General features: G+C 35.8%; 1 protein-coding gene across 1 annotated transcript; it reads left to right on the top strand.

The window, feature by feature from the left end:
- Positions 1 to 1,162: 1,162 nt before the first annotated feature.
- Positions 1,163 to 9,813, top strand: gba (glucosidase, beta, acid). Its single transcript, XM_055013356.1, has 12 exons — positions 1,163 to 1,299; positions 1,398 to 1,463; positions 1,540 to 1,731; positions 1,902 to 2,048; positions 2,626 to 2,759; positions 4,235 to 4,407; positions 4,488 to 4,577; positions 5,853 to 6,000; positions 7,741 to 7,965; positions 8,758 to 8,921; positions 8,992 to 9,108; positions 9,359 to 9,813. The coding sequence occupies exons 2-12, from the start codon at positions 1,403 to 1,405 to the stop codon at positions 9,462 to 9,464; spliced, it is 1,557 nt and encodes a 518-aa protein (XP_054869331.1). The 5' UTR covers positions 1,163 to 1,299; positions 1,398 to 1,402; the 3' UTR covers positions 9,465 to 9,813.
- Positions 9,814 to 12,927: the final 3,114 nt, after the last annotated feature.

The following is a 12,927-nucleotide window of genomic DNA, read 5'->3' on the forward strand; positions in this document are numbered from 1 at the left end:
AAATGGACATATGAGCAGAAATATGAACCACGAGAAACTGGATTTAAATACACATGAATTTAATTTGCTCAACTTGAATAATTCTGTTTTTAAAATAATTTATTAAATTGGAACTGAATTTAGTTGCTGTAAAAAAAAAAAAAAAAAGACGAAACATTTGATGTGCAACTATTCCTCTATATTTGGTATTTTAAATAATAAATTTGAGTTATATATAATATTATAGAATGTTAGTTAACCTTTATTAAATTAGGTAAATTAATATTTTATATAATTTTCTTCTTCTCCATCACCTTTTTCTTCTTATGTCTTTATATTGTATTTTATAAAACATAACTTTGACTTAACCATAATATTTAATTCAGTCAGATAAACTTAGGTCATATATAATATTCTCAGGTTTTATCCTTTATATTTAATTTGTATTTTAGACAATATTCTCAGTTTCTAACCTTTATACTTAAATTAGTCTGGTAATTTAGTGTTTTCACTTATTTTATAGGATTTTAACCTTAATTGAGTTAGGTAAATTAATGTTTTGTATATTCTTATTAACATTGGTATCATTATTATTTGTTTTTATATTGTATTTTCTATTTTTTTTTATAATATGCTGAGGTTCTAACCTTTATATTTAAATTAGTCTGATGAACATTGTTTTCAATCTTATTTTTATTATCATTATCATTATTATTATTATTATTACTACTACTACTATTACCATTAACATTAACATAGTTATACTAGTAACAACAATAATGATTATTATAACAATATTAATAAGAATTATAATATATTTTTGCATTATAGGTTTTTAAAAAAAAAAAAAAAAAAAAAATATATATATATATATATATATATATATATATATATATATATATATATAACCATAATACTTTGTCTTATGAGTTAAATTTGTGTTTTTTAAAACAATTGTGGAGTCATAATTTACTTAACAATATATTTAATTATAATAATAATGATTTATCCTAACCTAAACTGAATTTGTCAGTTAAATTAATGTTTTTAAATAATATTTTAGGGACTTATTAGAAGTTTTTATTCTGAACAGTTCATCAGTTTCCTGTATTTCCAGATACGTGGTGACGCAGCTCCACCTGGCGGCAGCTTCCGGACGCTGCATTATGATCACATGACCTCTTCTGGGTCACATGACAGCTGTGAAGGAAGCAGAGTTTAGTGAAACACTGGAATGACAGATTGGACCGAAGTGAGGTGACAGCTGAGAGTAAGAAGTGAAAAACTTACCTGTGGAGTTTCTGACATCAGGATCTACAGGTGAGACTCAGGATCACGTGACAGGAACACGTGAGGAGACAGTTTATCAGCTCCCTGGTTGTCCAGTCAGATTATAACTGGCTCTGCTGTGTCTGCAGATAATATGTCTTCTTCTATGGTTCTGGTTCTGCTCTCTATCTCAGCCCTTCTGGTCCTGTCTGCAGGTAAACAGATGAACTCACCTTCTACTTCCTGTTTGGGCAGAAAAGTCACCTTCTCTTCTTCTTCTTCTCCCTACAGGAAGCAGTAAATGCATCTCCAGGAACTTTGGCCACGACTCGGTGGTCTGTGAGTGTAACTCCACCTACTGCGACTCGGTCGGCTCGGTCCGGCCGCCTCCGGTGGGACGCTTCTCCTCCTACCTGAGCAGCATGGACGGCAGCAGGATGGAGGCCGGAGAGGGGCGGGTCCAGAAGAACGGCAGCGGGACAGGTGAGTCCAGGTGACAGTAATAGAACAGAACATATCAGAACAGGTGAGTCTGAATAACAGCAGCAGGACAGGTGAGTCCAGGCGGTCAGATCAGAACAGGTGAGTCCAGGTGAACAGGTGTTTGTGGTGTTCCAGGTGCAGACTCTCTGTCCTCCTCTGGTTCTGTCCAGGTCTCAGGCTGACTCTGGTCTCCTACCAGAAGTACCAGAAGATCCGAGGGTTTGGAGGCTCCATGACGGACGCTGCTGCCATCAACATCCTGTCGCTTTCTGCTGCTTCACAGGAGCAGCTGCTGAGGCAATATTTCTCCCCAGAAGGTACCAAATGTTATCAAAACTACTCATAATCATGAAAAATTAGAATTTATAGTCAGTTTTTATTTGACCAACAGGTTTCTTCTGTCTGGAAACGACATAAATCAGGGACAAAAGACAGTAAAACATTGTATTAGAGATATTAATACTGAATTTTAGCTATTTATATATTATTTTGTACATTTCTACTAAAACTACCATGTCCAAAATGATTCATACTGTTTGAAAATGGCACAAATTCTTGAGAAAATGCAGATTTGAAAGGCTCCTAATAATTTCCACAGTGTTCTATTCCACTGTAAACATCGTGTTGGAGATGTTAACCATGAATTTTGACTATTTCTACATTTTTTAATGTCCAGAATGATTCATCCTCCTTGAAAGTGTCACTTTTTTTTTTGTCTTGTAACATGTCTAAAATTAATTTAAAATGATCAAAAATGATTCAAAATTGTCCAAAAGGAACCCAACCTGTCAGACCCAACTTGAAACTGGTCCAAAATGAGTTAAAACGTGATGTAAAGAACTCAAAATGACAAAGATCCTGGAACATGATGTCTGATTGTTTGTCTTCCTGCAGGAATCGGCTACAGCGTGGTTCGTGTCCCGATGGCCAGCTGTGATTTCTCCACCCGTCTGTACACCTACGCCGACTCACCTGGAGACTACAGCCTGGACAACTTCACTCTGGCAGCCGAGGACGTCCAGATGAAGGTTCCTGTCTTTATTCTGACATTTTACACCCTGGAAGCTCATTATGGTCCAGAAATCTGTAGTTTGTAACCCGATAACTGCACCATTTCTCCGTTGTTTCTGAGGAACGCTGCCCAAATCAAACCGGACAGTTAAACCAGCGGTTCTCAAGCTGTGAGCCTCAGAAATATTCTGATTTATGATGATTTACAGCCATAAAAATATATAAAAATGTGCAGGTTTTTCCTAAATTTAAATCACACGATTTATTCATTTATTTTTGTTTGATTTATTGCAGACATTCCACAGCGTCATAAAGAAAAATGAGACAATAAACACACAAAGCCTAAAATATTCATATTGATCAATAATAGGGAATAAACTATCAAAGGCTTGATTGGCTCAGCTTCCACATCAATGGTAGCATTTTTATTCCATGTTTTCTGTGTTGTTTGCTAACTCTACTCTAATCACAGTAACAGGGTTGCTAATCCATGCTAATGTGATCTTTTTCTCAGCAGTAGAAGCTAGATATTTAGCTGCTGTTACTGCTGACCAAGAGGACAAACTGACTGATGGAAAACAGTCCAAAGAATTAGTCTGATCCTGATAATATGAGGTAGAGGGAGACATTCAATCAAGGCTGACGATGGCATGGAAATATGAAAAATAGAAGAGAGGACATAGCTTTGCTCTACACATTCTTTAGGAAAACTGTTGGATGATGATGATGACAAAAAACGAGATATAAAAGACAAAATGAGACAGCAAATGACAAAAACAAGACAGAAAATGACAAAAACAAGGCAGAAAATCACAAAAACAAGAGAAAATGACAAAAACAAGACAGAAAACGACAAAAACAAGGCAGAAAAATCACAAAAACAAGAGAAAATGACAAAAACAACACAGAAAACGACAAAAACGAGGCAGAAAATGACAAAAACGAGACAGAAAACAGCAAAAACGGAGCACAAAATGGCAGAAAATGACAAAAACAAGACGGAAAATATCAAAAACAAGTCACAGAATGACAAAAACGTCATCAACAGGGTTGTTGTGGGACATACATTACATGTATAATTATTATTTAAATATTATGTCGATTAAAAAAATGTTCCCACAATTACAAGAGACATCAATGAAAGAAATAAAACCAAAAAAATGAGATTTAAATTTCATTTTAACTGTTTTATTAGAGATTCAGTTTGGTCATCAGGGGGGTGGGACAAGAGAAAAATGTCATTTTAGGGGAAACTCCAGACTTATTTGGTATTTTAAAAATGTCTTCAAACATTCTTTTCTCCTAGTTTTTTTTTTTAGATTTGGTCTCAGGACAAGAACATTAACACAACAACTGCATGTTGTAGTATTTAGTACCTGGATTATTAGAAATTTGATGGGTGGGACGTAAAATATCCTCCAATTCTAGAATGAGCCACATGTACATATTTTTCTTACATTTTAATAAAACGTGTGGTTTGGTCTTCCCTCAGATTCCTCTCCTGCAGAGAGCCCAGGCTTTATCTCCTGGTCGTCTGTCGCTGCTGGCCAGTGCCTGGAGCGCCCCCGCCTGGATGAAGACCAACGGTGCCCTGACAGGAAAAGGTTCTCTGAAGGGGCAGCCGGGGGGCAAAGAGCACAAAGCTTGGGCTCGGTACTACGTCAGGTGAGACCAGCAGCTTCACCTCTGCGGTAGAATCACAGATTAAAACCGGAGAAACTGAAAATGTAAATGTTCGCTCTCAGGTTCCTGGAGGAATATTCCAAACACAACCTGAGCTTCTGGGCCGTGACGACAGGAAACGAGCCCTCTGCTGGACAGATGACCAACTACAGGTGTTTACTCATCCATCTCCTCTCGTGATTCTTTAGATCAGGGGTGTCGAACATGAGGCCCGCGGGCCAAAACCGGCCCCCCAGAGGGTCCAATCCAGTCCTCAAAGTGTAAACATTACAGTGAAGACATTAACTGCAGATTGTAAATTAGTAAAACTGTAAATTGAAAATAATTCCTAGACCATGACAAGTTGTTTTGATCAGAAAGTAAAATACTAGATTGCTCATTGTTCTTTTGTCGTTTTGTGTCTCATTTTTGTAATGTTTTGTCTTGTTTTTGTCTTTTTTTGTCTGACTTTTGTTGTTTGTCTCACATTTTAGTCATTTTGTGTTTCCTTTTTGTCTCGCTTGTGTTTTTTGTCTTATTTTTATCGTTTTGTGTTTTTTTCTCACCTGTGTTGTCCTTTTTTTGTTGCTTCGAAACCTTTTTGTCAAATTTTTTGTCTGTTTTTGTTTTGTTTCGTGTCATTTGTCTCATTTTTTTCATTCTGTTTCTCGTTTTTGTCATTTTGTGTCTCATTTTTGTAATATTTTGTCTTGTTTTTGTCTGACTTTTGTTGTTTGTGTCATGTTTTTGTTGTTTTCTCATTTTTGTCGTTTTGTGTTTCCTTTTTGTCTTGCTTGTGTTTTTGGTTTTATTCGCTGTTTCGTGTGTCGTTTTTGTCATTTAGTTTTCTTCTCACTTGTGTTTTCCTTTTTTTGTTGCTTTGAAACCTTTTTGTCAAATTTTTTGTCTCTGTTTTTGTTTTCTTTTGTTTGTCTCATTTTTTTGTCACTTTGTGTCTCATTTTTATAATATTTTGTCTTGTTTTTGTTGTTTTTTGCTTTTTTTTAGGGTGACTTTTGTCATTGTGATCATAAAGTAAAATACTATATTGTTAAATTCCAGTTCACAGTTCCAGATAGCTGTGACTAAATGTTTTGTTCCTTTGTCGACACTCTGTGATCTGTAAGTTTTAATGTGTAAATGATGAACTGAGGCTGAACGGTGTTGAAATTGAACTTATTTTTCTTAAGAAATTTGAGGTTGTTCATGATGTTTTGTAAAAAGATAATTCCTTAAATGTGAACATTTTCAGAATGTACTTTTTGGACTAAAACAAAGAAAAATGTGGCATTGTGGTTATTTATTGGTCATGATGCTCTGATTTCACTGGTTCAGCCTATTTCAGATCAGATTGGGCTGAATGTGGCCCCTGAACTAAGATGAGTTTGACACCCCTGCTTTAGATGATTCTACATTATTTACTGAGGCTTGTGTTGCTGTCGCTACAGTTTCCAGGCTCTGGGCTTCACCGCTGAGGAGCAGAGGGACTGGGTGTCTCTGGATCTGGGCCCGGCTCTCCACGCCTCGTCCTTCCCCAGAACCCACGTCCTGATCCTGGATGACAACCGCCTGCTGCTGCCCCACTGGGCCAAAGTGGTGAGTTCAAGGACGCCGCGGGGAGGACGGGGAAAAGTTTATTTTACCGCAGAGAAGAGAGCAGGAAACTCTACATAAATCAGAAAATAGAAACTCTGTCATTCAATATATTATATTACAAATTAGCAAACAACATAGTAAAGAACACGTTGTAAGGTCAGAGTGTTCAGCTAATGTAGAAAACCTAAAATAATGTCTGTAGTATATCCTAAAAATGCTCTAATATAAACTGTAAAAACAGATGAACACAACAGTTAATATTGTTAAAATTATATAATTTCAACAATATTTACTGGATGGAATGGAATCACTGAAATGCATGAATCTTTGTCAAAAAGAAACAATCATGTATTTTGGTTCTTTGATAGATTGATTAAAGGTTTCCTGGAAATACAACAAAATCTGCTGGGTCAAAAATATACATACACCAACTTAAATTATCTGTTTGATGATGTATAAAGCTGTATTAATCAGATTTTCTTGGCTCTAATGGCCTCTTAACTTCTCATGAGGTATTACAATCGACTACAGCTGCTGACTCCTCTCAACAAATTTAAATAGAACCCATTTGATCCACTCATTAGACTCAAACACTACAGTGGGGAAGTTTGAGGAGCTAAGCAAAGATATGAAAAATTTATCGTGAGTGATGATAATCGACAGCTGCTGACTCCTCATAGCAAATTTAAATAGAACCCATTTGATACAAAAAGAAAGTCTGAGGAGTTCAGCAAAGATCTGACTCCTCAGACTAACTCCAAAGATTTTTGCTGACTCCTCCAGATTTAAATAGAACCCATTTAATTCACTCACTAGACTCAAACACCACAGTAAGAAAGTCTGAGGAGCTCATTAAAGATAAGAAAGAGCAAATCATTGATTGGAACAAGTCAGAAAGTAGCTTGAAGGAATATTTTTTTAGTTTCATGACCTTTTAGCTTCTCGTGAGTGATTACAGTTGACTAAAGCTGCTGACTCTTCTGAGCTAATTTAAATGGAACCCGTTTGATACAAGAAGAAAGTCTGAGGAGCTCAGGAAAGATCTGAAAAAAGCAAATCATTGATTGGAACAAGTCATAAAGTCACTTGAAGACCTCTTAACTTCTTGCAAGTGATAATAATCGACTACAGCTGCTGACTCTGCTGAGCCGATTTAAATTGAACCCATTAGATCCACTCATTAGACTCAAACACTACAGTGGGAAAGTCTGAGGAGTTCATTAAAGATATGAAAAATTTCGTGTGACTGATAATAATGGACTACAGCTGCTGACTCCTTTGAGCCAATTTAAGTAGGGTCAGTTAGATCAATCGTTACACACAAACACCACAGTAGGAAAGTCTGAGTTCAGCAAAGATCTGAAAAAGCAAATCATTGATTGGAACTAGTCAGTTCCTTGAAGATACTTTTCTTAGTTTCACGACCTCTTAACCCCTCGAGAGTGATTACAGTCGACTACAGCTGGTGACTCCTCAGAGCAAATTTAAATAGAATTCATTTGATCCATCATTAGACACAAACACCACAGTATGAAAGTCTGAGGAGCTCATTAAAGATCTGAAAAAGTAAATCATTGACTTGAACAAATCAGAAAGTCACTTGACGCTAGTAATTTGACTGCAGCTGCTGATATGGACAAGCAGAAACATAACTAACTAAAAACAACTTCTAAATACCTGCAGATACTCGTTTTTCACATTCACTTTATGGTATTTGAACTCTAGTTGTTTCTTATCCAGGTCCTGAGTGACATCCATGCGGGTCGCTACATCCACGGTGTTGCGGTCCACTGGTACCTGGACGGTGTGGTTCCGGCCGACATCAGTCTGGGCGTCACCCACAGCCTTTATCCAGAATATTACCTGTTCGCTACCGAGGCCTGCGCTGGCTGGAGGCCTCTGGACCGAGGGGTGAAGCTGGGGAGCTGGGACCGAGCTGAACAGTACGCTCACGACATCATCCAGGTGAGATCAGCTGCTGTATGATGACATCATCCAGGTGAGTTAGCTGCATGTTTACAGGCTTAACTCTATAAAACTGCATGCAGGCCTTTAAAACAAGCTGGAACCTGGAGCTGGTGTTTAGTTTCTTCTTTCTTCACCAACTCTCAGGGAAACTGAACTGTTTCCATTTATACATTTTCCATGACTGCATTCAGACTGCAGATTCACTGGATTTATAGTGTTAGCATGTATTTTTATAGTGTTAAGAGCCTGTTTTTAAACTGTTTTAAGAAGTATTTTACAGTGGTAATACGTATTTTATAGTGTTGAGACATATTTTATAGTGATAAGACCTTTTTTTATTGTTTTAAGGCATAATTTATTATTATTCGATTGTGTTAAGACTTTTTTTTAATAGTGTTGAGGTCCTTTATGTGTTTTTTATTGTGTTAAGAAATATTTTATTGTGTAAAGAAATATTTTATAGTGTAAAGAAGTATTTTATAGCATAAAGAAATATTTTGTAGTATTGAGAAGTATTTTTAAGTATTTTTAAGAGAAGTATTTGTTAAGAATACGACATCTAGCTTTTACAAGATTTCGGAAGACATACGAAACTATGAAATTTTTGGTGACATTTTGGACGATATACTAAACTATGACGTTTTTGCAAAGTAATGCATCACAACACAAACACAGAAAAAGTTATTTTTATTTTTTAATTTTGGATAATACTACAATATGACTTCACCACAAAGATATCAATCTGATAACAGACATCTGACTGTTCAATTTTCTGATTCTGTGTTTCAGGACCTGAACCATCACGTGGTGGGCTGGACTGACTGGAACTTGGCCCTGGACCAGACCGGCGGACCAAACTGGGTGAAGAACTTCGTGGACAGTCCGGTTATAGTGGATTCAAAGAGAGACGTCTTCTACAAACAGCCCACCTTCTACAGCATGGCCCACTTCAGGTATCTGATGTTACACCTGCTTCATTAGTAAAACATGAGAATTTATTAAAACACGTGACCATTTCCACAGTAAGTTCCTGTTGGAAGGATCTCAGAGAGTCGGAGTGTCGGCCAGCACAGAAACAGACCTGGAGTTCACAGCGTTCATCAGGACAGACGGATCAGTGGTTCTCATCATTCTCAACAGGTACCCAACAGTAAAACAGGATGGAAATACACAATATTAAAACCACCTGCATGATGTAGTGGAGTTTAGTACACATTGTATACACACATAGATACATGTAAACATACATACATAATAAGGCTTAAAAGAAATTGCAGCTAAAAACTTTTTTTTTTTAAATCATTTTTTACAGTGTGAAGGATACTTCGACTTAATAAAGCATCTATTAATTAAAATATCTAACTACTGAAGTGTGTTATTGTGTCTTCAGGTCTCTGTCAGAGATCCAGTTTGAGGTCTGGGATCCTGCTGTGGGTTTCCTCCCCTCCACTGCTCCGCCTCATTCTCTGCTCACGCTGGCTTGGAACACACACTAATGAATAAAACCAGTTCACTTACTGGGAAGACAAACATTTCACATGCAAACAGCCAGTCATCACACTGGAACCTCCTCCATACCAAAGCTGCCATCACCACTCCACTGACATTAACATTTCTATCAGCAAACCAGAACCTCAGCACATTTTATTTGACTTAAAATGTCTTTTTATGCAGCACTTGTGATTAAAACTGGTTCCTGAAAGCACTGAATGTCGCATTAACCTGAGCTGCCTTGATCTTAAGCTGATAAGATTCTTGAAGAAATCATTTCACTGATGTACAGAATCTGTAAATGTCTTCTGTCTTTAATTTTATAGTAAATAAAATAAAAAATGGTGAAAATGATTCTTGTCAAAGCTAATGTATTTTAAACGTCTGCACCCTTAAACATACTGGTGAATTCAAACGTTATTTTATATTTTAAAAAAATACTAAAATTACACCATTTATCAGCCAGAAATTGAAAAAAACAACCCAAAAAACGTACAAAACTATGATGTTTTGGTGACATTTTGGACAACATTCTAGACTAAAACATATTTGGGGGATTTCGGACGACATACTAAACGATGACATTTTTTCAAGATTTCAGATGACATTTTAGACTAAGACATATTTGCGCGATTTCGGACGACATACTAAATTATGACATTTTGGTAACATTTTGGACGACATACTAAACTATGACGTTTTTGCGAGATTTCGGACGACATACTAAACTGACATTTTTCCAAGATTAGTATAGTATACTATGGCATTTTTTTGCGCCAAAATTCGTGATTTTTTTTTTCAACAACAGCCTTACAATAGTGTTTTTGAGGGCCTCCTTTACATTATTTCATCATATGGCACGTTTTTACAACATGTTGAAAAATCGCATTTTTTTTTGACATAGTATAGTAAGGCGTTTTTTTGCGCCAAAATTCATGATGATTTTTTTTTCAAAGAAAACCTTTCTGGAGTGTTTTTCACGGCCTCTTTTACATTATTTCATCATATGGCATGTTTTTACAACATGTTTGAAAAATGGCATTTTTTTTCGACATAGTATAGTAAGGCGTTTTTTTTGCGCATAAATTCATGACGATTTTTTTTTCTAAGAAAACCTTTCTGGAGTGTTTTTCACGCCCTCCTTTACATTATGTCATCATATGGCACGTTTTTACAACATGTTTGAAAAATGGCATTTTTTTTCGACATAGTATAGTAAGGCGTTTTTTTTGCGCCAAAATTCATGATGATTTTTTTTTCAAAGAAAACCTTTCTGGAGTGTTTTTCAAGCCCTCCTTTACATTATTTCATCATATGGCACGTTTTTACAACATGTTTGAAAAATGGCATTTTTTTTCGACATAGTATAGTAAGGCGTTTTTTTTACGCATAAATTCATGACGATTTTTTTTTCACAGAAAACCTTTCTGGAGTGTTTTTCACGCCCTCCTTTACATTATTTCATCATATGGCGCGTTTTTACAACATGTTTGAAAAATGGCATTTTTTTTCGACATAGTATAGTAAGGCGTTTTTTTTGCGCCAAAATTCATGATGATTTTTTTTTCAAAGAAAACCTTTCTGGAGTGTTTTTCACGGCCTCCTTTACATTATTTCATCATATGGCACGTTTTTACAACATGTTTGAAAAATGCACATTTTTTTTCGACATAGTATAGTAAGGCATTTTTTTTGCGCCAAAATTCATGATGATTTTTTTTTCAAAGAAAACCTTTCTGGAGTGTTTTTCACACCCTCCTTTACATTATGTCATCATATGGCACGTTTTTACAACATGTTTGAAAAATGGCATTTTTTTTCGACCTAGTATAGTAAGGCGTTTTTTTTGCGCATAAATTCATGACGATTTTTTTTTCTAAGAAAACCTTTCTGGAGTGTTTTTCACGCCCTCCTTTACATTATTTCATCATATGGCACGTTTTTACAACATGTTTGAAAAATGACATTTTTTTTCGACATAGTATAGTAAGGCGTTTTTTTGGCGCCAAAATTCACGATGACTTTTTTTTCATAGAAAACCTTTCTGGAGTGTTTTTCACGCCCCGCTTTACATTATTTCATCATATGGCACGTTTTTACAACATGTTGAAAAATCGCATTTTTTTTTGACATAGTATAGTAAGGCGTTTTTTGCGCCAAAATTCATGATGATTTTTTTTTTCAAAGAAAACCTTTCTGGAGTGTTTTTCACGGCCTCCTTTACATTATTTCATCATATGGCGCGTTTTTACAACATGTTTGAAAAATGGCATTTTTTTTCGACATAGTATAGTAAGGCGTTTTTTTTGTGCCAAAATTCATGATGATTTTTTTTTCAAAGAAAACCTTTCTGGAGTGTTTTTCACGGCCTCCTTTACATTATTTCATCATATGGCACGTTTTTACAACATGTTTGAAAAATGGCATTTTTGTTCGACATAGTATAGTAAGGCGTTTTTTTTGTGCCAAAATTCATGATGATTTTTTTTTCAAAGAAAACCTTTCTGGAGTGTTTTTCACGGCCTCCTTTACATTATTTCATCATATGGCACGTTTTTACAACATGTTTGAAAAATGGCATTTTTTTTCGACATAGTATAGTAAGGCATTTTTTTGCGCCAAAATTCATGATGATTTTTTTTCAAGGAAAACCTTTCTGAAGTGTTTTTTTTTTTTTTTTTTTTAAAGTTATTTTTTTTGGCCTTTATTAGATAGGCGCAGTGAGAGAGAGACAGGAAACAAGGGAGAAGAGTCGGGGGAAGACATGCAGCAAAGGGCCGTGAGCGGGAATCGAACCCGGGCCAGCTGCTTCGGGGACCAGCCCCTGTACATGGATCACCCGCTCAACGCGTTGAGCTATACGGGCGCCCTTCTGGAGTGTTTTTCACGCCCTCTTTTACATTATTTCATCATATGGCATTTTTTACAACATGTTTGAAAAATGGCATTTTTTTTTGACATAGTATAGTAAGGCGTTTTTTTGGCGCCAAAATTCACGATGATTTTTTTTTTCAAAGAAAACCTTTCTGGAGTGTTTTTCACGCCCTCCTTTACATTATTTCATCATATGGCACGTTTTTACAACATGTTTGAAAAATGACATTTTTCGACATAGTATACTATGGCGTTTTTTTGCGCCAAAATTCATGATGACTTTTTTTTTCATAGAAAACCTTTCTGGAGTGTTTTTCACGGCCTCCTTTACATTATTTCATCATATGGCACGTTTTTACAACATGTTTGAAAAATGGCATTTTTTTTCGACATAGTATAGTAAGGCGTTTTTTTTGCACCAAAATTCATGATGATTTTTTTTCGAAGAAAACCTTTCTGGAGTGTTTTTCACGGCCTCCTTTACATTATTTCATCATATGGCACGTTTTTACAACATGTTTGAAAAATCGCATTTTTTTTCGACATAGTATAGCAAGGCGTTTTTTTTGCACCAAAATTCATGATGATTTTTTT

The sequence above is a fragment of the Amphiprion ocellaris genome, chromosome 9 (assembly GCF_022539595.1).
Source record: "Amphiprion ocellaris isolate individual 3 ecotype Okinawa chromosome 9, ASM2253959v1, whole genome shotgun sequence".
Taxonomy (NCBI): Eukaryota; Metazoa; Chordata; class Actinopteri; family Pomacentridae; genus Amphiprion; species Amphiprion ocellaris.

What these genes read in the sequence shown, in the direction of transcription:
- gba (XM_055013356.1), top strand. Translation starts at nt 1,403, where the DNA reads ATGTCTTCTTCTATGGTTCTGGTTCTGCTCTCTATCTCAGCCCTTCTG. An exon ending in CCTTCTGGTCCTGTCTGCAG is followed by an intron (nt 1,464 to 1,539) that starts GTAAACAGATGA and finishes TTCTCCCTACAG; the next exon opens with GAAGCAGTAAATGCATCTCC. An exon ending in GCAATATTTCTCCCCAGAAG is followed by an intron (nt 2,049 to 2,625) that starts GTACCAAATGTT and finishes GTCTTCCTGCAG; the next exon opens with GAATCGGCTACAGCGTGGTT.